The sequence below is a fragment of the Pectinophora gossypiella genome, chromosome 8 (genome assembly GCF_024362695.1).
Source record: "Pectinophora gossypiella chromosome 8, ilPecGoss1.1, whole genome shotgun sequence".
NCBI classification, from domain to species: Eukaryota; Metazoa; Arthropoda; class Insecta; order Lepidoptera; family Gelechiidae; genus Pectinophora; species Pectinophora gossypiella.
The window spans coordinates 16,575,149-16,601,441 of NC_065411.1; the positions used below are offsets into that span (position 1 = coordinate 16,575,149).

General features: G+C 39.1%; 1 protein-coding gene across 3 annotated transcripts in view; it reads left to right on the forward strand.

Annotated features, from left to right (window-relative positions):
* LOC126369211 (monocarboxylate transporter 9-like) overlaps positions 1–26,293 on the forward strand; it is a 61,148-nt gene that overhangs the window by 27,246 nt on the left and 7,609 nt on the right. The window contains exons 1-2 of one of the 3 annotated variants that reach the window (XM_050013521.1): positions 9,686–9,955; positions 24,293–25,957. In XM_050013521.1, coding sequence (XP_049869478.1) covers positions 24,395–25,957 — 1,563 coding nt within the window. In that variant the 5' untranslated portion in view covers positions 9,686–9,955; positions 24,293–24,394. Of the gene's footprint in view, positions 1–9,685; positions 9,956–10,035; positions 10,135–24,292; positions 25,958–26,293 lie in introns of those variants that run through there. The other 2 variants (XM_050013520.1, XM_050013519.1) reach the window with 2 other exon arrangements.

Below are 26,293 nucleotides of genomic sequence, written 5' to 3' on the forward strand. Positions count from 1 at the left end.
TGAAAACAGACATTGTGTTGTGATTTTCTTTAGCAAAATCTCGATTTTACAATAAATTTTTACCTAGATTGAAACCAGTTTGTCTATTGAAAAATAATATCCGAATGTGATTTCAATTTCCCGTCTATAATTACATGTGGGATTGGGCCAATAATTCTGCGGTTGCACCTAACACTCCATGAGGCGAAACACTGAAATAATGGTCATTCCGGTGGATAGTTACTATACATATAACTCCGGATTCACTCTGAATTTCTGAAATCCCCAGCTCACATGAATAAACAAATTTCTCATTCAAATCCACCAGATAAAAGTCTTTTATGACTAACACATAAAAGAATTAATATTTTAATACTCGTTTCGTTAGACCCTGGAAGATAAAAATGGCCGACTTGCGAAAATGTGCTAAACGGCCGTTTTAATTTAAGTACAGGATGTTTCATTGAATTAATTCCAAAGGCGATAATAGAAGATGATTGTGTTTGAAATTTTGAAAGCTTTCTTTAGACGCTGACAGGATAATATTGATCTTTGGCCTGAGTCTTTGGCGTTTTACATTATAGCAAAATTTCATAGACTGGTTTTTATAGCGCTAGCCCTTTTGAATAATAAAACATGGCGGGTTGGAGCTGAAATTCGTAAATTTCTGGTCGCCATTTCCCTTCCAACGTGATTTGTGTCGACGCAAACTTAGTTACGAAACAAAAGGTTTTGTTATAACTTGCCTATTTAACAGACTTAAACGCCATCTCCGGTGAATGAAAATTACCAGAAATCTGCGTTAGGTACGTAATTTGGTTTGATAAGTTGGCTATTTAATAGACTTGAACGTGACCTCTACCATGAATCATGGAAACAAGTAAACGTTTACATAATACGAGGAAAAATCGTTAAGAGCTGTTTTCATTCAGCAATTTCGCGAAGCCATCATCGTCTATCTTGATGGGATCAGTTTTCCTCGTAAACTTCCAAGTATTAATTCTCACATGTTTTATATTAACCAAGTAAGGAAACCTACAAGTGTAGCTTTATTCTAAATTTAGAGCAATTTATGGTAATTCGCTTCCCTTCCCGGGCCCTTAGGCCGCGTCCTTGAGTCCTGGCCTTGACCACAGTGGTGAGTTTTCCTGCTTACCCGGGAGTTTGACGCGTCGAAAATATATCAGCTAACATTGTTGACTGTTCAGGAGTATTGTTGAGGGATGATGGATTATTGCTCGTTCATTTTCGCTGGGCTAACACGTGGCGGAGACTTTTAGGGCTGGAATATGTAGGGCTGCGGCCTTGGCCTTGGTGACCTTTACCTTGACCTCGCCCGGGCAGAGCAACTTAGCGCTCAGCCGCAACTATAATTAAGGGCTCTACAAAAGTCACAATGCACGCCACAGGCGTACATTGTTCAGAAATATATTGCGTCATAATATTCAGCGGTCTTTATGCTAAAACCACCATAAATTTCTAGTATTCGATCCCTTTAGGTCTAAGTTGTCCTTCCCGTTGACCGTTAGACACAAAGCCCCCGTTGGCGTTATATTCACAGGCCTTCAAAACGTATTTGCGGTTCCTTTACTCGAATCCGTTTCCTTTGTCCTTTTCGTGTCAACTGGGATATAATCTGTGTGTTCTTACTTCTTATCTTACGATGTGTTTTTGGAATGTCTTATGTGAATTCCGTTTGTGTTTTTGTTCTGCCTAAATCTTCCATGTTTTGGCTTTCTTTAGATGTTATTAAGAGATACATTTCACGCCATCGTTTGACTTTGATGAGAGTGGAGGAAGCGAACGTGGTGTGTCAGGATCGTAGTAAGTGGAACTCTGTGATCTCTGTCTACCCCAACAGGAAATAGCTGATCTTATGAAAGAATTCCATTTATTTGTAAGCTCTGATATTGTTCTGTCAACTTCTGTCGTCCTAATAAAGTCACGAACGAAAATCTTAGATTCACCGAACCCAAACAAAGGATTCTGCATTATTAATGAAAGGTTCAATTCATGTTTAGTTATCATAAAAGAATATTATGTTCGTGTATCAGTAAACAAGGATCTCCCATTAGTAGCGAGTGTGATGTCAGCAGAAATCATCAATTCTCATATAATCAGTCTCTGAACTACGACATTACGACGATGCAAGGACGTAAATTGATGGGATTCTAGCGCTCTTACTAAGGACTTTGCTTTATTTGTAGAGACAACAATCAGTTATGGCATCAATAATTACGATTTGAGACTGAAAAGCTTTAAGAGATATTATTATGTTATTGAACAACTACTTAATCGAAGTAAGCAATAAGTTGTACAGTAGATTCCACTTTATGAAGAGTAGGATATTTTTAAAAAGTGTTTCTAAACTCCACTGGAATTTGACTTCGCAGTATCAGAATCATTTATTTAACGTAATTATCATGGATAAACTTGTTGAAGGTCAATTTAACATATTCAATATCTACAGTATTTCGCAAGGTGTTATTGCTGAAGAGTAGAAATGTCAAAAAACTGCAACAGTAACACATCTTTTAATCGTGGTGAAAGTATTCTTAATTCAAATGGAATATTTACGCAAATTTTAGCGTACAAAGGAAAAATGCGCCTTAATATTTGTATGAATTAGAAGAATACAAATTGAAACGTGTAACTTCATTATCTTAGGACCTGAAAAAGGATAATCTCATTTGCACGTGCTGGGGAACCGTAGTTCAACGTTAGCAAGCGATTACTGATTCAGTTTGACGTAGGTCTTTTATTAAGTGACGACAGTTTATGACAGATAATAAAAGTGGAAAATTGTCTTGTGTTATACATTCTAATTTTGTCAGTGGCGGGCAGCTTTTATAATATCATATCTGGCATAAAATGAAAAACAAAAAACTTGTTGTGTAATAGTATAGTAATTCTTAATGTATTATTCTTTAATTAAATACTAGTTTAGTAGTAAATGCTGAAACGAATATTTCAATTTTAATATTCAAACAAAATGTTAGGACGCAGCGAGTTACTGAAAGGAAATTCTCTTTGATTCATTTCTTAAAATACATAAAGGTCTGAAAAATATACAGTTTTACTGTAGAACGAGGCAAATTTTACTGAAAAAGTTTGCTCTGCAGGGATAAGTCTGACCTATATCCCCCGTTGCACTGCAAATGGGAGCGCTTTATCATATTTTATTCAAAACATACGTGAAAAAGGTAAATGCGCGTTTTTTGAGCGCCCGACACCAAAAGAGAGATCTGCATTGCGGAATGCTGTTTTAAATCCTGTGTTTCTACTGGATGTTTTTCCACCGAGCCAATCGGAGACAGAAGTGAAACAGCGAACGTGAATAGGCTCATGTAAGCAGTCACAATTGGAGTGTCACAAAATCCTGAAGCTACGTAACTTAATCAATAACTTGTTGAAACCGAATCTTACTGAATTTCAATTTTGCTAAGGTAACTTCTGTTCATCTCGGAAATTACTTTCCGAACTGAATAAAGTCTTATTCAACTCTATTTCCTCACTTTCAAATGCGCAGTTTGCACGATCTGTCCAGCACAATCACTTTGTAAGTTTAGCTTGGTTCACCCCTGTTGTCTCAAGGTCACGGGTAAGGTTACGCATGTCTTTGAGATGAGGAGTCGATAACCTGACAGTTTGAAGTAGATGGGTGTTTGCGCCCCCAAGGGGACCAAATAGTGTCAATATCGTTGAACCCTTAATGACTAAAATAATCTCCTGTGGGAGAAAAGTTCGACATTTTGTGTACACATACTACATTTTCTAAAATTCTCTAAGGCCAAAACATTGTGTTTGGAAATCTGGGCCTGAGGAGGCTAAAGATTTTAGATACCTATGTTAAAGAGAACATTTTTCCAATTCTATTTATTAATATTCCTTCTTTTGTAAAACAATGCGTAAGACTTCGCTTTGAATCGGCAGACATATCAACAAATCAATATCACGATAAAGATTTGTTGTCAGAGATTTGGGCTCTTTTTGTTGTAGTCCATTTATATTTGCCCCAGCTGCTTTTAAACTTGGACTTACTTGGACTTGACCCTTATTTTTTAGTTTAAGTCCATTTGACAGTCCCTACGATATGAAATACTGTGTTGCGGTGCTCAGTTTCGAATTGAGTTTCTTCAAGTTATCCGATGGGGTTCTAAGCAGTCTATTTGAATTTTTATTCATTCATAAATATCTTTTGGGATTAACAGGGGATCTTTGAATTTAAAATTAAGTAATAAGCTGAATATGACGAACGCCCTTGAATACTTGTTAAGGCTCAAATTCTAAGGACGCGAGAATTAATTTAGCTTATTCTTAAGACGCGACTACGTGACTTATTACAATTATTAAGTTTCTTAATGGCACCCAGTATGGGACAATCTAACGTAATAAAGTATAAAGCTGTTATATTCAATATACTCATCTTTGTGTGTAAGCACAATTTCAGAAGCGTATCTTGAATCTCGAGTATATACAAGAAATCGTTAGTATCGCGTGCAAAGAATATATTAATCTTTTATTCGGAATCACAATAGTTTCTTTCTAAAAACGTTACAGCTTCTTTTATTCATGCATAGGTACTTGAGTTGTTCTCTTGAGCTCCAGACGCATGATGTGGCGAACCTCGGCTGTCGACCCTGTCTGCTCCTGGATTAGGGTCTACACACACAGAGGTGTTACCGGGAGTATTTCGGGAGGAGGGATTTTTCAGAAATTTTCAAATTTGTATTCATTGACATCCAACGGTTTCATACGAACTTCGCTTCCCGCCCCTAAACAATCTCTGTACCATCACTTCGTGAAGAGATGTTTATTTCAACAATGTGAGCCAGACTGCCGAACTTATATTGACTCGTTGCAGAAAGATACGGCAGTAAATACAAGGCGTTAGTGACAACGTAACGAAAACTTTGAAGTATTATTCAGTTCAGACCATGATTCGGAGTCCATATTAAGTGGTATTTTCCGTCGCAAAAGTATGGAACTGAAAATAATTTTAAAATTTCCATGAATTTTCCGAAAGGAGATTTGGTATCAAGGGGTTACGTGGTGTAAGTGACATCGTAACGAATACTGAGGGGGTTCTGGCTCATGATTCTGAGTTAGTATGAAGTGGATTTTTCACAAAAGTAAACATGAATTTTGCGACGGAAAATTCCACTTGACATGAACTCAGAGTCATGAGCTGAATCATCTCCCTCAGTATTCTGTACGGTGTCATTGTCACCCTGCATGTAAATTACTATTATCATGTAACGGGTAGGTACGCATCCCTAAAAAGTGAGGTGTAGTATCTGGAACATCGCAATGCGCCATGCGACATTTTTGGAAACACAACGCAGTATTCCAATGTAAATACTTAATATAATTTTCAGTACCGTTCATATTAAAGACATGGCATTGAATAGGCTCACCTCCTATTACTAAACATAGCTGGCGAGGATTGGTATACACCTTTGCCAACCCAGGTTTGCAAGCCGGGTGTAAATACGACCCGAAAGCCTGTTCAAAACTTATCCTACAGATAGAACGTATTCCTGCTATCGCACACTTATCTAACGGATAAGCTTCAGGTGAAGATAAGCGAAGAACGTATTAGCAAGTTTAGGAAAGATATGATGGTATGATTTTTCTTTTCTTTCTTGGACTACTTCTTGTCCTTAGCCCTAACACGTTCCGAAGCGGTCGGTATATTTAATAGTAATTGATATGATTACGGGCCCTATCTCACATGGGCACCATGGTGATGCATCTATAGTCATGCCACCAACAAAATGTATGTAGTTGTATAAACGCTACCTCACCTGGCGTCTTGTTAGTTTCGTACCCAATTGCATACATGTTGTTGGTGGCACGATTATGGTGGTACCACCATCCTACATAGTCCATGATGGCGATAAAAAAATAATAAAATATAGTAAGTATGATAAATATAAATTGTATCACTGACTAATAATTAAGTATGTTGTCCTCTATCAGTTGCAGTGGCCTTATCGAGTCCATGATGATACTTCTGTATTTTTATAACACCACAATTTGTACGAACATATATTATGGTCGCAATAAAACATTTCTATTTCTATTTCAATGTCCTAGGATATCATCTGAAAATAAGTGTTTTCTAACAATCCTACATTTGAAAATTTAAACGTTTTTTTATTTGTTTGTCGTAGGCTTATGAAGTTATACAAAGATCCAGAACTTAATTTCGTTGTCCTCGAGGGTATCGAGCGAAATATTTCAAAGGACTGTCAAACAATATCGGCCAAGTACAAGAGTGTTTAGGACTTTGTTTGACATGAAATATTTGAATTTTATTCGAATAAGGTTTATACCACAGGCGCCAGGAAAGAAACTTGTTGTCTCTTCCACCAAATACTTAATTATTCCAAACTTTGGTTTATGTAAAAGAAAATATTAAATGTTTAATTAATCCAAATACCAAAAATTAGACAATCGTGCCGATTATGACAGACGCCACCTTAATTTTAATTTAATTTGCCAGTTCCATCTCTAGCCCTGTCTCTTTCGTGCAATTATCGTTAAAAAAGGATAGCAGTACTTTAAGAACTGTCAAATTAAGTTGAGGTTACGTTTATGTCTGCCAGAATTGGCACCATCATTTACAAATTAATTTGATCAATGTTTACCTTTGCGAGGGGACGAATGAAGGATCAAATCACGAAATCAAATATCCCAAACAGCTGTTAAGCTAGATTTGCTTAGGTGTCCAAACATGTCTACTACTATTGTGCTAATTCATGAGTCTATTAGCTGTAAGTATACGAACACGAACTAATATTGACATCTATTGTTCATTTACTACGAAAATCTTCATGCGAGCCTAATGGGTCCACTCGTTTGCTTTTTTATATGAAAACCTTTTCATGAAACTCGATGAGTTTCCACAAAATATATTCCATACATCACCTCTGTAAGCTAAATTGGGTATGTTAAAGGATAATTTTGATTTTCGTTATTCATTCCACTCGCATCTAGCAATTAGGACTGTTTTACTTAATTTGACTCGCTTTATTAACCCTTTAAATACGTGAGACTTTTAAGGTTAAGGTCAAAGTTCATGCTTGCTTTTAAACATTGTTAGCTTTAGATGATTAGAATTAAATGTAAAAGTGGTGCAAGTTACGGGTGATTATAGTTCGTTGACATTACTTACGAAATTGAAGCGAAATCGTTACTTTAGATGTTGTTTTTCAAATTACATTACTATTATATTTACTTATAAGTTGCAGTAGTTTTAACAGCGAATTATTTAAACGATAATAGCGGCAAATAAATAAGTTAAACGCAAAAAAACAACAACGATGCATATAACGCTAAGATGGAATATGAGAGTCTTGAGAACTTAAATCCTAAAACCGTCCGTCAGATTGTCACTACTAAGACAGCCGTTGTCATAATTGTAAACATGCTCAAACATCATAGTGTCGTAGACACAACACGTGCCAGCTGAATCAATGTGGCAAGTTCATGGCTAATTATACTCGCGATTACAGTGAAGACCAGATGGTCTTCAACAGCAAATATGGACGTAAATGGATGACGGGGCCTTGCATCATTCTCGTTTGGCGGCCATTGGAAATGTCCATCAAGTTTGTTAATGGCCCTTCTTTCGGCCCATCAATCTACACATGCCCATTTACTTTGAGTACTTTCTATTTTGAGTTTGTTGTTTTTGAAGTTTTACCTCTCTTTGCAATAGAGGAGTTTAGAACGTTTTGGTTTCCTTTTTATTATATGATATGTAAAGTGCAAATAACAATACCTAGCCGTTCAGTTAACATCCGTCACTGTAGGCACTCGATGACCAGGGTTTTCGCCTCTCATTCCAAACAATAAATCTACTCCGTTTAATTTTTAGAAGTGCACATATGAGCAAAAATTGAATTCCATACCTTTGGACCATGACCTTTTGTCAACAAATCTTTATAATTAAACGGTTATATAAACAAAATGATTAGTAAATGCTGATTCAGTTCGAGTCGCTCGTAATAAAGCGAATGGTTATGCGTTCGTGTCTCCGTGTATTGTCTTCGATTCTTGTAGTTTTTAACGATTCTTTGTTACGTCAAAGTACGTGTTCAATGAATGTTCTGACTGATTGCTTTTAAACTTTAAATTGTTTTATGTGAGTTCATTTATGATATATAAGATTCTCTTAAATCGTCATTTTACGTAATAAGTTTAAGGTTACCTCTAAGTCATTGTTATCAAAATTTTGAAGGTTGTAGGATGTTCCATCTGTTCTACCAGTGTCTATCAAATCTCAAAATATCGAGGGCTTTCAGTGTACTCATGATAACGTAGCCTTCCTAATTATCAAGCTCTATATTTAGTCTTCTCAAGTCGTCACCGCTTACGTTTGTTTACGTATGCTCGTTAGTTCATTTACTCATTCGGGGGTCGAATCGGTATTATAAGTTAATACCGGTAATATTTTTAGTGACATTGTAAACATTGGTACGTGTTTATTCATTGTTTTTCACATAAATGGTCAAGGTCGTTTCGTTATACTCATATATTTTATACTGTAGGCCTAAAAGGGCTTAGCCGTCTTAGGAATTTTAGTACCTACTATGTGACTGTAAACCAAAATGCGTAAGTAGAACTAGCAGATTATTTCGCACATGATTTGATTATAATAATTGCTGTCAAATGTGAATAGGTCAAGGGTCTTACGTAGGAATCTTATCGTACCGGTAATGTTCTAGAAGGAATTGCCGGTATAGAAGTACCGATAGTGTGGGCCGTGGCTGTAGGTAACACTCGCTATCACAGTTAGCGACATTTATCGTCAAATGTGTGTCGGACACGGACCTCGGCTGAGACGGACTTATCACGACGGACTGGCGTGTCAAGATGTTAGAACTCGTGTAGTGTTGAGACGAAAGACTGAATATTTATTTTCTATTAAAATTAGGTTCGTAAAACATGTTCTTCAAGACTTGATCAGTCATTTAATGTAAATTGGTAAAGGCGGCTGTAGTAAATGCCAATCTTTTCTTTGTTTATAAAAATAGAGAGAAAATGAGTAATTATCATTGCTTTTTATCCTACGCAATCAGTATGACGCAAAAAATTTAAAATAATTAGTTTATCTGTTAATTATATATTAGAAGAATGTTCCAGAATGTTTCTTCTGAAAGATAGTGTCGATAAAGTAATCACGCGTGCGCAATATAATTGGTGTCAATGGTGGAAACACTCGTCGTCAGGTTGTACATACTATCGATGCTATTAATGTTAGAGATACGAATTACGAATGCCATTCATAATTTCGTACGAGGCGTAATGCAATCATACTGGGAAAGGTTATTCTGAGAGTAAATTGATAAAATAGAAGAACTTACTTCCCTGCTTAGAACTGCAAAATACTCGGTAGGTGTAGTTGAAAATATCGTTAAGGAAAATCTTCGTTTACAGATTCTGCTTTCAATATTTTCCTGTTGCTGTTTGTTTATTGCACACGTCTGTATTACTTTGCAAAACTTATACAAACGGTATCTCGCCTTCCCGCCACCTTTAGCCCCTTATCGTATGAGGCGTAGTCGCTTACTCAATTCCCACATCATCCTCGCGCCATTCAGTGATACATTCGTAATTTAATGTCGTATTGACCGAGGACGCCTCAATAGATAATCTTTTATCTGGCTATTAAATAATGAGTAGTCGGTGGCGGCGCGGGCCGGCGTACACTTCTCAGTGCCCCGCTCGAGTGGACCGACGATCACTCGCTCCCGTATCGGCGTTCCTAACTTTCTTACCTCCGACATTATTATTTTCATTTTCAACCCCAACTTCAAACACTTTTGTGACTTCATGTGCTGTGATGACATTCTTCATAGTGATAAACGTGATTTTTTTAGTTGCTAGTGAGAAATGAGGTTAAAAGTGTGTGTCGTCAGCTGGCAAGCGGCTAGCCAACAGTGAGAGCGCCAAGATGACGTGCGAGGTTTGTTTGTTTACATACTGGTTGGCAATTTCTTTGCTTTCTTTGAATCGAGAATTTTCGATTTAGTAGGAAAATCTGGCAATGTACTTTAGTATCACGGCTGCGTTCAGACCAACTGCTGTGTCTGTTACTGTCGCTTCTAGAGCTGATGTTCTTTCTTATACTTCCTTAAAACTTCTGTAAGTAGCGCAAAGCATTTTTTTTCGTCTGTTGAATTGTTTGAGAATTATTTACATCATTTACATTCGAAGTTTTTATTATGTCCACGGTTCATCGCACGTACGTTAACTTTCAAATATTTACTAAACGGACATTGTTCGAAGCTCTAAGCACTTTTGTAAACTTCTTGTCACATCATATTTATAATCGCCGTCTGTGTACGTTCCACAAACTTCATGTTTAGATCTTCAGTGAGTGTTACCACTACACCACTACCACCTTGACTAACACAATTGTTGTTTGTTATACACCGACGGTTTTGAGAAGCGCTCGTGTTTGTAAGTGTATAGTACGGTAAAGAATACTGTTCTCACGAATCTGTACAATAAGGTGTAAAATATTACGTTTTTGATGATCTGCCTCATTTTCATGACTCACAGATATAAAAGTAGCAATTATAACCCATTAATCCTGATATTAATTAGTTAGCGGATTGTTGCAATCGTAATAAATCACAGCGTGAAGTTTAGGATCTATGTTCTCATATTTCCGCTTTTGTCTAAATTAGGCTAATCATTGTCTTATCTAATAACATTTTATATTTTTCGTATCTCCTTGAAATCGGTGTTCATTTCTTAATAGATTGTTTAGAGTTGTATTTAGCTAATCTTTTTTTATGTTTATCTTCCTGTTATCTTAATACTTTAAATCGTTCACGAAATATAGTAGACATTGATTACACGAGTACTTTCTTAATGAGTTTATTGATGTCATGATTCCTTGTCATAATATTTACATGTAAAAGTTTATTCAACTTTGTACCTAAATAATCGAAGACAAAATTGTGAACCATCAACCTTCGGGTTAAGTATTACTCTCTTAATTTTGCCTAGTATGAAGAAAAAGCTACAACGCTTACTCTTCATTTCAAGTCCTTCTTAAAAGGTCTGCATTTACACCCCGCAGTGAAACATGCCTAGCCACAAATGTAACCCTGTATGCATTACTTCTGTTATATAGATTTATTACGAGGTTCTTGCAACGTTTTATTATTAATAGTGACTTTTCTACTTTTAACTGGACATAACCAGACCTAAACGGTTTATCATCAGATCGTTACTTACTTTTATCATTGGAAGTTATCATATCACTTATATACGACAAAGGAATAATTGGATTTGATTATTTAAAAAAAAAAAACATTCTCATAATTTGAATTAATCTTTTAGTAGCAACAATAACTCTGAACGCAATGGCAACATTCCCAAAATTTCAAAATAACTAAAGCTGTGCCTAGTGACATCAATTTGCCTTTTTCCCCGGTCTTCAATTGGCGAGTATGTTATAATTCGGCCCCGTTTCCTGACTGCGAGGAAATTACCAATCTTGTGGAATTTTCTCTGTTCGGTCGTCCTTCGTCGCGATTACCTTCTTGCAGGGTTCCGTTTCCTTAATGTCCCGTTTGTAATACCTTGTGTGAGTATGTTTCTAATTTGTTTTAAAACAAGACGGGATGTTTATCTATTATCATTGATTTTCAAGTGCAGTGATTCCCAATTAGTGGAAGTTGCTTGAAAGGATACCCGAAATTTAATTAGTCAGCCGAACAGACTCGTTTATTGATTCCTTTTCTTAGGCTTTCTCAGAATTATTTTATTATTTAGGCTATAATGCGTACATGAGTAATTCTCTGAAGCTTTTGAAGAGATAAGTACTTACAGTCAAGAATATCGCGAATCATTCACAAAATTACTGAATTATAAACACGTAAGAAACTGTACCTACACAGTTTCTTATCAAACTGTGTTCTTAGGTTCAAATCTCCCAGATTACGCGTGGACATTAAACTGCTACGTAAGCGACAGAATTTATACACGAGTTGGAAGTAATATTACGTGATAAGGTAAAGTACTACTATTATGTAACGTACTACATAAGTCCGATATGCAGTTCCTTGTATTTATCACTCATTATCGATGCTAAAAGTGTCTGCAAATTGTCTTCTGCCCACTTATATTTATGGCTCTATCTACCTCGATACTCGTTTTGATTACAGGCGGGCCGACATATAATTTTGGTATATGTATGTGGGACATTGTTTCATTGTGTTCCGCATCTAGTGCTTTAGCAGTGCTTCAATTTTAATCAATTGATGAAATAAATAAAATTGCCTTTGAAAATGACTCTTTCATTACATCACCCAGACCGAGTCATATGATCTATTATCAGTGACGTAACCAATATTCGCCATTAATGCCACCTCAAAATTGCCCCTGTTGGGCATCGAACCTACGTCTGCGAGATAAAGCGCTATCGGTCGTGACCGTAGGTCGACGATACTATTACATATCTCTATTATAATTTATTAATAACTGTTATCGCTAATTTGTACCCGCTTTTTACGACAATGCTAGGAAGTAACAATTGAATGCGATCTTTGACTTTCTTTGCTCCACAAAAAAGAAGACAGAAGAAGGAATGATCAAGAGGTTCTTTTTTATTTTGAATGATTAGAAGACTCCGTACGATATTGACGAAGTACCTGAAAATACTGCTAATGCCTTCCTAAAGGTGTCATATATATGATTATAAGCGTATTGTCATATATACATTTCAGGTGCTCTAAAGAACATTAGACATATTTTATCTAAAAGTAAATTGCTCAAGTGATATAATCAAGAAATTCTTGGGTCATTAGTTACGGAACCCATATCTTATTCCTCATACAAAATCTAGAATGACGATATGGTTTAAATAAGATAGAGTCCATTGTTTTCATCGGGTTAAGTTTAAAGATTGTTTTTGAAAATTACTAAGTAGCGATATTAATATATTTCTACCGCTAACATGCAGAATCCACGCATGCTTAGAACAAGTTGTATCATTAGTGATGGTGATAGCTTGAACTCTGAACTAACTCAGCTGATCGCCTCAACGTCTCGAAAATCGAATATCAGCGCTTGTACTCATGTTGTCACCAATTAGTCATAATTATCCGTATCATCTCAGCGTACAATCAACATGTTGACAATAACAAGCTTCTGCGTTCGGAAGTTGCATAAGTTTAATTGGCTTCTATAATTTACAAGGTATTATCATAAGTATCAATGTTTCTAAACATACACATATGTTCCAGCTGTAATACTTTCGATACGAACATCTGATAGTGTTTTCAATTTTGCAACAACTTGTCGACGTTTCAAGTTTTGCAATAAGAGAATGGATGTGACACGTAAGGTCAAAATCTTTGTACGTCGTTAATTGTCTCATTTATTTCATCGTTGCAATGTTTTTGTAAGGTTTGATTTCTACTTTTGTCGTCTTTTTTATTTTTAAAACTCTTGATTTTATCGTTTATTCTTTATTGTGTCTTTACTTCTTTTATATGTATATTCAATAATTTCATCTAGTTAATAACATAAATCATATCATTCGGTATTCTTCCACGCTGGCCTATTCTATTCTGGGGACCAATTGTACTAACTTCAATGGTTCTATCTATACGACCACTTATTATGAGCTAATTAATAATACTTACATTTAGATTGTCAAAGCGGGTCTGAGTTCTCTCTATTTGTATGTCTCTACATTAATTATTTGTGATTTACCTTCTGACTCTTCTAGCGTCTCAAACTCCATGAATCAATAAATTATTCTTTATTGCACATAAATAACATATAGGACAGTCAAACTGGATGAAATAAAAGCAATAGATAACCAGCAATTTCTGCTGGGCAACCTTAGGGTGAAAGAAGTCGACTTGGAGACAAATATCAAACTCAATTTAAAAAAATATTTTTTCAGTTGGAAATACTTACATTTTGAATCGTTGTTTTTAAACCTCTTATCCGCCTAAAACTATTACAACTTATCAACCGGCGCGTCAACCTTGGTGCAAAACAATATCATCATCATCATCATCAGCCCATTAACGTCCCCACCGCTGGGGCACGGCCCGTACAAAACAATATATCGCATTGTAATTACCTTATAAAATCATCCAATTACTACTTGCTATAGTTTCCGTATCACATGATCACATAGGACCACCACCAGCGCCGGCGCCTCCCGGAACGATTGTCTCACATTATCCACTTGAAGCCATGCGACAGGACGCGACTTGTCACTCAATTGTCTTCTCGGCAACTCGCTGATTTATTTATTATCTGTTAACTTCATTGAGGATCGCTCAAGACAGATGAGAACTGCTGGTTAAACTAAAGTACGTAGTAAACAATTCTATATCTCGAGTAGGTAATAGATACAAGTTATTTATTCAGGGTGGGGATATATCTCTAATGGAAATAAATATCAAGAATCTAAATAACTGCAAAAATATTTTCATTATTTTGAATATGGAGCGCGCTATCTGTCCTTAGATGAGAAGCCGTAGAGCTACGTATAATTATATAGAAGATCGTATTACCACAACCCACCAAAACGTATCCGCAAGGATTAATCAAGGACATGCCGGGGCTCTGATTTAGTATCGCATTAATATAATGCAAGCCATACGCAAGACAAAATGTTACTGCGAGGAAGAAATAAGGGGCAAGTTGGGGGTAACTGCCTTTGGCTATGTGCCAGTTAGGCGCGGTACATACTAGTTTTTGGAGGTAGATACATTTTTCGACGTCTCTCCTGAATGTTAGAGTAAAGGTTTAAGACTCGATATTGAATGTAAGTGAAAATAGCGGCTCAAAGCAAATACTAAATGAGGAAATTTGTTTTCAAATATAAGTCTAGAGACAGAAATAAATAGAGGCTTGGTTTCTTATCTCACCGTACTCTTCCTTGGAAACTTTTATAAGTATTTTATCATGAATATAGGTAATTGTAGATAATTGAGCGTCAAATGAACGTCATAATACGCAAGTATTATGTTTAGACTATCACGTGGGGGTTATCTTTAAAATTCGATTATGCAGTTGTCTCTTGTCATAGAATAAAAAATAATACGTACATATAGAACGGTAATTCTCCGCCTCGCAACAATTCGTATTGAGGGCTGAGTTAGATTTACCTCACTCCCTCTGGGTCTTACTTACCTAAGTCTAAATGGCCTATGGCCGTACGCCGCTAAGGAGTAAGTGGGAGCACGCGCGGAGTGTCTGTCCGCACTTACGCGATAAGGCAGTATGCGGTCAGAATGTAATTTTTGTATGAAGTGTCTCTGCTCTTGTGAAACAGTTGCATGGACACGGCTCGGGATCGCGCGTGTATGTTCAGGTGTGCTTATGACACGTGATGAGAATACAATGCTTTTTCAGATTGAACAAACAAAATAGCTATGTAGTCTGTCTACGTGGCTGTGCATGACGTCACAACTTACGCGCCGTTAGCCAAGGGTTGTTAAGCGCAAACTAGTCAAATTGGTTATGATTGTGTGAAGAGCGAATGGATGAACGTTTTATATGAAAGCTTGCTTAGCTGACGAAAATTTCCATTCATTTCGCGAAAATTATTTCGTCTCGCCTTACTTTGGAGGAGGATAATATTTTGAAAGGTATTTGAAGATCGGAAATAAGAACGCGAACGAAGAGATTCGTAGAGTGCGATTTTGATTTCTATTTAGCTGAATCACGGGGGTTAGCCAAGTTGCGAATGATTTTGAAAAGCGACAGCGACTGTGTCACTCGGTAAGAATGAGATTTTTGTATGTAGTGTCCAGGGTGTGATGATTTGTCGATGACTGTGTTTACATAACCATAGTTGCAGTCCTGCAACATCGACTCGACATAGCTGCTAATTGCACGTTTAATGGACCATTTTAATCGGAATGCCTACGTTGTATTTAATAATTCACCGGCATGAGTTGGGACCAGGTGACGTTGGCAATGGTCCAACAGATTTACAGCCACTAATATATTGGGAATTACTCACACTCAGCTCTTATATTGGATCGAGAATTGTTTGCCGTAAAAATACTTCTTTTATTTACTCATTAGATTTAGGAATTGTAAGACCTATAGGCGTTAGTATTGGAATTCGTTTATTTGTAGATCGGAAGAGACCTATAGTTGTCATCATAGCCATTTGAAGACCTGAGAGTTGGGACTCTAAAAAAACGCATTGCAGCAATTGATCTGAAAAAGCAACATTGCTAGTTGACATTTTGGGCATATAAAAGTAAGTGCGCAATATCAATATTATGTCAAAGAGCACTAAAATCTTCTTTAGATGAATTGCTGCAGTGTGGTCTCTTCAGACCCCTCTGACCTGTGCCCATACAGGTTAATATGAGCCAATCGATAAGCCACATGCTTTGTAATTTACCTGCTTTTTATTGTTTTAAGCACACGCAAAATCTTGGCAACTTTTCACGGGGATATCGTAAGAATTCACTATTTTCGGAATTGAAATAGTTTGATATTTCTTGTAGCCAAATAATTTCGAAGTATTTCTCGCTTGAAAAGATCTTGGATCTGTACAAAACAATATTTTATGCATATTAACAACTTTATTACTTTCCGTCTGAATACAAATACGCCTATATTACGTAGTACGCCAAACATTTCGGATTATTTATAATAGTTGACGCAAGCTGTCTGGAAGGCGGCCAGTGCCATCCGCTAACATGTCCCATCGCCCATCACACCAAATATGTAACTCCGGGATTGTCCCGGCATTTGGCAGTTCCCAGCTTTTGCCAATTTATGCCAGGCGAAACACGTTTTCAATTTATTTATATTCCACTGAGCTGGAAATGTTATGTTAAGCTTGTAATTGACTTGGAAAGACGTTCGAAGATTGTTCGTGGCTGTAACTCGCTTTGAGAAATTTTCTCTCCTTTGAACATGAGTTTGGATGTTTTTGAAGGTTTCAAAATGTTCCTTTATATTTCACGTCTGTTGGAGATATGAATCAAATAAAGATCAGGTTGCCGTGTTATAGAAATACGTATGTAAATGTTACTCTTAGGAACCGAACGCTCACTCGTGCGTACTGTAATTTTTTAGGATCTTAAAACTATACATATTACGGAGTATACTGCATTACGACCGTTTGGTGAAACATTTAAATGTTTCTAGCGGTAAATAAATCCACTTTTTCAACTACACCCCTATATTGCAGACAGTGTCTAGACAGGTTAAATTTGAATTGTATCAATGCAAGAAATCAATTCGAGTCGCTACGTCCACTGGGTGACATTGATATACAAATCTCCGCTGATCTTACCAAACGACGTATCTGCAATTTTCGGCGAAACTTATTTGCACCTTCTATAATTGTCAATAAAACTCAACTCACGTTAGCAAAAAGACGTCGTTTAATAAAATCAGCGATGAAATATTTCGCGTTCCACTTGCGACACTCGCGGAAACGCATTTGTAAGTACACCAAGGCCTAATACCAAGGTGAGGATCCGGCAGATATTCAATCAAAAATAGTACATACATAACCTTTACGTTTTGTAAAGTTTTTAGTTTTGTGCCATACAAAATGCAGGGCCACATCATTATATAGAAACATAAACTCACGCCCGTAGTTTTCAACGGGGTGATCAGAGTACATTTTTGATGCGAAGTCTCAAGACTCAAGATGGATATGATGAATCAATTACAGGTAATCATTCCATCGCCTATATATATACGAGTATAATGATCCTTCCTTGTAGAAAAGACACAGACCCTCTGTCGGTACAACATGTCCATAATAACATAATTTTATGACTACACGACTATAATTATCACACAGAAACAGAGAGACAGAGAGAGGTTGGAAGCGTTTGGCGAAGGATGGAGGGTATAAGCTGGACTGAAATGGTGTCAAATGAAAAACTGCTGGAAAGAGTTGAAGAAAAGAGAACCATATTGAAGACTATAGAGAACCGGAGAGGAAATATGATTGGCCACCTGATACGACACGATTCATTTATAACAAACATTATAGAAGGAAAAATTGAAGGGAAGAGAGGAAGGGGTAGACCTAGGATAACATTTATGAAACAAATAAAAGAGAAGGTGCAGGTCGTGTCGTATCGGGAGGTGAAGGTTTTGGCGGGAAGAAGAGAGGAATGGCGATTACTCCACCGATAAGAGCGCAGCTCTTAAATAGAGAGAGACGCAACTATATCCTAATAGAGGTAGTCAAAGGCACATCGCAAGATGAACTAAATACCCACGCGTCACCGCGTGTTCTGTTAGACCAACGCGATGGTGAGCCGTATTATAATACATAACATACGTACATCAACTCACGCCTATTTCCCACCGGGGTAAGCAGAGACGATGGAATTCCATTTGCTTCGCTCCTGACATACTTCTCTTGCTTCCTCCACATTCATCAATCGTTTCATACACGCACGCCGGTTCAGAGTAGATCTTACTGAACCTTTTCTAGGGACATCTCGAATTTGGTCAATTTGTGAGCCGCTAGTAAATACTGCACTTAAGATAAATTAATAACTCATCGGTGCAACCCCAATAAGTTACCTCGCGAAAAATATAGACTTACCTTTATTGCTCCGATAAATATCTTGGTAACTTAATTTGTAGGCAAGGTGTTTAGTATTCGGAATCCATGGTCTTGAATAATTTAGTAGCGAAACCTCGATTCTGCGAATAATGGTTCTACCGGTTTATTCTACGTAACATGGCATCACGCCTGTATCCCCGAAGGGGTAGGTAGAGGTGTGTAGTACGTAATATACACCCACTCCTCGCCAGCTATAGGTATGTATAAGTTCCATGTAACAGAGGATGAGCCTAATGCCATTAACCGGACACAAATCCTGGAAACCACGTGATATCAATTATCTGTGTAATATTCTATTCTATGTAGTATTAACTTAAAGTAACGTCATCATCATCAACCCATAAACGTCCCCACTGCTAGTGCACGGGCCTTCCCTATGGATGGATAGGGAGATCGGGCCTTAAACCATCACGCGGGCCCAGTGCGGAATGATGGTTATTAACGACTGCTAATGCAGCCGGCACCAACGGCTTAACGTGCCTTCCGAAGCACGGAGGAGCTCGAGATGAAAACTTTTTTTGTGGGCACCCATTCTATGATCGGCCTTTGCTTAACTTCAACAATCGCAGACCGAGCGCGTTTACCGCTGCGCCACCGAGCTCCACCGAAAGTAACGTAGTAAATGTTTATTGTCCAACGGTGTATAAATGTAGGTAACACTTGCATTGTTGAGAGAATTCACGGCATCTGTGGGTTGTTGCTAACTTTAACAATTAGCTGTTTTGTCCGTTGTATTACTAACAATATTCAGAATGCACAGATGATGGCACTGATTTTGAATATAGAACTTTAGTAAGTTTACCTAAGTAAATAAGTAGTGGTCACATGAGGCATGAAACCCTTCGGCGGCTCAATAACCCTGACACCAAGGTTGATGAGGTTTGTGTTCTACTCCACACGATAGAACATAGTCCAGATGGGAACACTCAGCCTCATGTTATACTGTAGACATAGAATGAGGAATAATATAGTACTATGTTTAAAACGGTAGCTCTCCGCTCCCCACCAGCGGCTACGTTTACCTCCCCCCCCGGTCGGTTTTTAGTCTTCAATCGTATGGGCGACAGACGTCACACACACAGATGCGCGTGTACGGTAACGTCAGTGTGTAGTGTTTGTGTAAAACGAGGTTTTTTCTATGAAGTGTTCGGGGTGTGGTCTTGGATAATTGGGTTAAAGGTTGCCTTTGTTCATTCTCTCGTGTTCTTTTCTGTTCTTTATCCCTGTCTGATAAAAGAGACTAATTGGCTTTAGGTTACGCTCTGTGGTTTTTTACAAGTTCGCTACCACTAATGATTGTACTCTCTACGATTCATTGTCTGTTCTGTTATCTTTTCTGTACTTTTTCTCTTTGAGGAATATTCCACTATGTTAAATTCCATAGTATAAAATGGTAATATTGTTCGTTCGTTAACTCGCTGTGTTTATGTGATGTCTTACAATTTTGTTGTTGTTTTGAAACATAGTCTAGACAAGCAAAACGATGAAAATAGCGGTGAAATAGTTGCCAGATGATGTTCCTGAAAATGTAACAGATGGTTCTAACGGATGAATTATTGGCGCATAAAACGAATTTGGCGCCAAAACTATTCTTACAATAGTTAAACGTGACCAGTTATGTGTCGTTGCCGGGAAAGTTCCTACTTTGGGAATCACGGCGCAAAACTTATGTAAAAAGACCTTTATTACGTAACTTTTAGGCAGATAAGACCAGAGTACAAGAAAAAACTATTTGAAAACGAAAAGCAGCCAGTGTCCGTACTATTAACGTGTTTTTGTTTTTACAACAGGAACATTCTCACTTTAGGACTATTCCTAGAACAGCACATCACTGTACGTGACTATAATATTAACTAAAGATATACATTTCTTCACACACTCGATAAACACTTAAGAACAATACAACTTTCCTCCCTTAACTTAAGAGCGCTCTTGTCGGAGTAGCGTTTTCCATTCCTCTTATCCAGAGCTAATTCTTTGACTTCTTTATAAAAAATGTCTTCTATCTCCTCTTAGATACCGTGTTTAATAACATAACTGTATCCCCAAAAGGGTAGGCAGTTGAGTATATATAAATTACTGCATAAAATTGACGTGTGTTTCATGAATTTTATGCCTGTTGATTACGTGTTCCTTTCCTTTTCGGCGGATAGGAAAATGATATGTAATAGGTTAAAATTAAATTAGATAGTATGTACTGGAGTCAGTATTGTAAAAATGCGTTAGAACTTTAAGATTCCTTGAATGGTTCTTGTCTAAAACCATTTTATAGAATATATTTTTCCAGACAACCCTCGCATTATCAGGTTTATTACATGCCAGTAGCTCGTGCAGCGATGTAGAAATGGATATTACACGGATTATGCGACGTCTGCTTGGTATCTAACTACGTGTGATATAAACCCCTTGCTCAGCAGGGGTGAACGCTAATGTATGCAAGCAGATGACCTGTTTCCAAACAGGTCAGCTCTCTCGCTGCATGACGTAAATACATACACAAGATTCGTTCGTAATCTCTACACGGGCCATCATTCTGGAAAGGACAAAATCTTTTGGTCAACTCTATAGACATAGTTCCTTTCACGACAATGATGATAAGCTGAATTCATTCTATACAATACACCCATTATTGGGATGGGCAGGGCCACAAGTCATGAGTAGCACACCTCGGACACTTCTAACAAAAGTTCTTATCGTCTGTTACCTAACGCGTAAGTGCAAGCGACACAAATATCCGCGCGCTTTCACTTTGCGAATGGAACTTTCTGCGACAAAACCATTGAATAAAAGAAATATTTTATCTTCTTGTATAAGTTTTAAAATGTTTCTTGTCATACACACAAGTGCATTTGATTATTTGTTTTTGATTAGTAATTAGTTACTGGGCTATACACTCCGGAGTTCAATTAAATGAGACCCCTAACGCCGCTTTTCCATTGACGCGGAGCTGTGCGGAGAGGAGCGGAGATGTGCAGGAATCGACCAATCACCGATCCAACCAATCACAGAGTGACAGAGCGTCTTCGTTTTTTCGCTCTCTCGAACGGTGTGATTGGTCAAATCCGCTCTTCTCTGCCCATCTCCGCGTCAGTGGAAATCCGGCCTAAACCGTGCAACATAACGTAGCCCGGGGATCAGCAACTTTCTGTAACTTCACCTTTATCGAATAGCGGACTGGTTTCCGAATAAAAGTTGAACTGGGAGCACACTCCGGATACTTCATACATAACACCTCCTTTTACACAAACACTACACATTGACGTTATCGTATACGTGCATCTGTGTGTGTGATGTCTGACGCCCATACGATTGAAGACTAAAGTAAGCCCGAGGACGTGAGGGGTGGGGGATGAGGTATACCTAACTCATCCGCAGGTGGGGAGCGGAGAGTTGCCGTTCTATACGTAGTATTATTCCTTATTCTATACCGGGAGCGTTCTCCGATACTTGTAACTTAAACTTGTTGCCAAATTAAGTAAAGTTGGACTCGGTCAAGCGGACTGGCGTGTATCGATTGACGCTTATTTAAAACCCCGTAGTTAATCTTGATGGAACAGTATGGAAAGAAGGTATCCAGTACATCACTTTTACTTAAAAACTTTAAAATATTTAGTGTAAAATGCAACACTGCTAAAGGCCCTAAAGATGTGTTTACCCCAAAAGTGTATAAAAATGTAAAGAGTTTTATTAATATCTTGAAAAGGATATGACTCTAGCAATAAAGGATTACTTACGTTCGCGTAACGACGGTAAGTAGAAAACCGTGTAGGATAATATCTACCTTTTTAGAATAAAACATGCTGGCAATACTAAAACAACTATTATTCACTGTAGTTACGAAGTACGAGTATAAGGGTAGGAGCTATGATGTTCTGTGTGTGTGATGATGTGTGTTTGTAGACCTGAAATATTTTATCTATCTAGATTACATTTTATCCGTGCAAGCCAAAATCAGCATCTGTATTTTTCTCTCTACTAAAATCTAGCGTCAGTTTTTAAAGCTAACCGAAATCAAGAGCTCTCTTCTAGCTTCGAATGGCAGTCAAGCTGTCCATTGTTTCGTAGGTCAGACAACAATGGTCCGTTCCAGTCCTGTGCACTCGTATGAATGGCACGCGAGAACGTTCGCGATTATCTTTCATTTTATTTTAAAAAGTGACCACATCTTCTATCGTGTGGGTTGTGAGGTGGAGTACCAACCTCATCAACCCTGGTGTCAGGGTTACTATTGAGCCTCCAAAGACCCCTGACATAGCTCATGTAACGACTACTTACTTACATCAGTAGGTAAGTAGTAACCGGGACCAACGGCTTAACGTGCCTTCCGAAGCACGGATCATCTTACTTTCGGACAGTCAGGTGATCAGCCTGTAATGTCCTAAACAAACTAGGGACTACGAAATATTTTTTGTGATATGTCCCCACCGGGAATCGAACCCAGGACATCCGGATCGTGAGCCCAACGCTCAACCACTGGACCACGGAGATCGTTAAATGACCACATCAATTGCGGGTTGAAAGCATTTTCCTTGCCAATTTGTATCTCAGTATTGACTTGACATTGTCAAGGTTTTGATTAAAGGGAATTTTCCACTCGGGGTTCTATTTATTCTGTAAATCACATGAATCCTTTGAAATACTGGTACAATTTCTGAGAAGCAGTTAATTAAGGCAGTAGCACAGAATACATAGGTACACATATATACCTAGGTATACATAATAGCGAAAGGTCACTCACTGACTGACTCACTCATTACGAAATCTCAAAAACTACAAGTTCTAGAAGTCTTAAATTTTGCATGAGGGTTCCTTTTAGGGCGCAGGTGCTCACTAAGACGGGACTATGGTTTAGGGTAAAAAGGGGTGGCAGGAAATTCTATAATTTCAATAGTAAGGTTACACGCGAACAGACGACAATGGTCCGTTCCAGTTCTGAGCATTCGTATGAAAGGCACGCTAGATCGTTCGCGATTATCTTTCATTCTATTTTAATTACCAGTGAGGTATGAGCATATCTAAAAAAATATTCCCGTCTCCTTCTATGGATGGTGAAAGCACTCAAGTATGTAATATCCGATAAAAGTTCCACGTATACGCTAAAAGCGGGAAGAACCAATTTTCTATGTTGTCTAATAATGTAACGAAGTATTATCTATATTTGATGAATATCCGTTACTTATTTGATTTTGCGCAAAATACATAAATGATGGCTGCTATCTCAACTATAAAACCTACACGTGACAGGATATCTCGCGGGCGTATTTCAGCTATAAATATGACGTTCGACGCAGGCTCTTTGTATGCCAATCAGCGCGAGGGGCGATTTAGCACTTTGGGCATCCGCTGCAGATACCCATTGTGCCCCGCGTCCTATTGAGTGGTCTCAGTAGGCTAGACGCGATCGCTCCTGCGCCTATTGGTTGGTAGATCGGTTGCGCGATTCTTTGCTTCATCAAAGTAGGATGCGCTTCGAATTCTGAATGAAAGAGAATACCCCCCCCCCCATCTCGCATAGGCGAGATTGAACACAACAATGGAGCCGAGAATAGTCTCGGCTCCATTGTTGTGTTCAATTGAGCGTTCACTTAAGCGCGTTCAATTTGCACCTTGCCAGACCAATAATTCCGATGTTATTTGAATTCCAAACTTGCATGCTGACGTGCATTCATTGTGTTAACGTTATCGTTTCGTTTGTTGCAGCATGAGGTCACGGCGGTGGTGCGGAGGCCGCATGGAAGCCCGGCGGCCTGGTGATTGTGCGCTGCGTGTGCTGCGCGCGCAATTCCGCCGCGCCCTGCCGGAATGGACCGCGCGATCTCGTCGCCGCCGAACGGCGCGCACCGTGGGCCGGAGCAAGGAGGACCCAGCGAAACCCTTGATACCCCGCAGCCAGCGGATGCCGTAAGCGAAACGGATACTTCGCGGCCGGCGCCGCGTACGCTACCCCCCATCCCCGAGAGCGAGCCCCTCCTGCACGAGCCGCTCGGAGCGAGCGCTCTCGGTGATAGCCAGCGGAAGCCCAACGGGCGGTCTCTCCATGTGAAGTTCGACGCGCAGTCCCCGCCCGCCCCCGTCTCCAGCTCCAGTTCGAGTTCCAGCTCCAGCGATGACGAGGACGTGTCCATCGCCGAGGCGCGCCCGCCCGACGGCGGCTGGGGCTGGGTGGTGGTGTTCGCCTCCTTCATGGTCAACCTCATCGCGGACGGCATCACCTTCAGCTTCGGCGTCTTCTTCCCGCACTTCCTCGAGTACTTCGGTGAAGGCAAGGGCAAGACGGCGTGGATCGCGGGGATCTTCATGGCGATGCCGCTGCTCTCCGGGCCCATCGCCAGCTTCCTCACCGACAGGTACGGATGCCGGCGTATGACCATATTCGGCTCGGTGCTGGCGGCGGTCGGATTCGTCATCTCTGCCTTCGTGGATAACATGGAGACGCTGTTTTTGACCTTTGGAATCATGGCTGGGTTCGGCCTGAGTTTATGTTACGTAGCAGCAGTTGTAATAGTAGCCTATTATTTCGAGAAAAAACGTTCCTTAGCCACTGGCATATCCGTGTGCGGGAGCGGTATCGGGACTTTCATATTTGCGCCACTGACTAATGTTCTGTTGGATGAATATGGTTGGCGCGGTACTACTTTAATCTTGGCTGGATTATTTCTGAATATGGCGGTGTGTGGATTATTAATGAAGGATTTGCCCTGGACGGCAACCATGAACGAAGAGAAAGCCAAAGAAAGGAAACGAAGGCGGGAACGGAAACGCAACAAGCGCTACGGATCGTCAGTGGACAGTTTCTCGGACAGTAAAAGCAGTGCTGCAGGCTCGACGAAAGTAGTAGACAATGTAGATATAGAAGCGGTGACGTCACCGATCGTGCCGCAATTCAGTTCCTTAGTAGACCTTCCCACTTTCATGACGGGTGGGGAAGGAGTGTCTTTAGAAGTATTCGAATTAATGTCAAATCGGGGTCGAGCATATGCTATGCTGGCCCAGAACTACCCGGGCGTGATGTTGCCTTCGAGAAGCTTCAGTGACAGTGGGCGGTTGAACGAGCAGTCGCCGCCGAGAGCTCTGATGTCACCAGGGGTTTTGTCTCCGGGCGCTATGTCGCCTACATCTGCTCCGACAGCGAATGGGAACGCTGCCCCTTTGAGCGAGAAAGCCGCTCTGTCTCTATGGCTGCGGAAGCAAGCAACTAGTGGCGTCGTCCCTAAGAAGCCGCCAGCTTTCTTCAAGGATCTCCGTGTGCACAGACACTCGCTGACGTACCGCGGTGCCATGCTCAATATCAACCGCTACCGACTGCGAGCCTCCTCCTGCCCGAACATCTTCAGGAACTCTATGACCACCATTGCAAGGGAAAAGGTGAGAATTGATTTATCGTTTCATATAGTCTAACAGGTGCATAGTTAGAGATGGAAATGTTGCTTATCACCCCAGCGACTTCCTCCGCGTGGGCTTTGACAACTTGGATACATTGTACATTTCAAATAAAATACGTATAGGGTACATTACTCTCTTAGAAAGCTACTAATGAAATAATTTCATGAAGCGGTCCAAAAGTTTCTGAACTTCAAACTTTCATCTATATCTTTATAATATTACCATCACGAAATAATACATCGATCTCTTGTTTGTTTAGCGTAATTTGTCCAGTAATGAACTTATTTGCAAGCAGCATTCAAAATCATCAAAATCTAG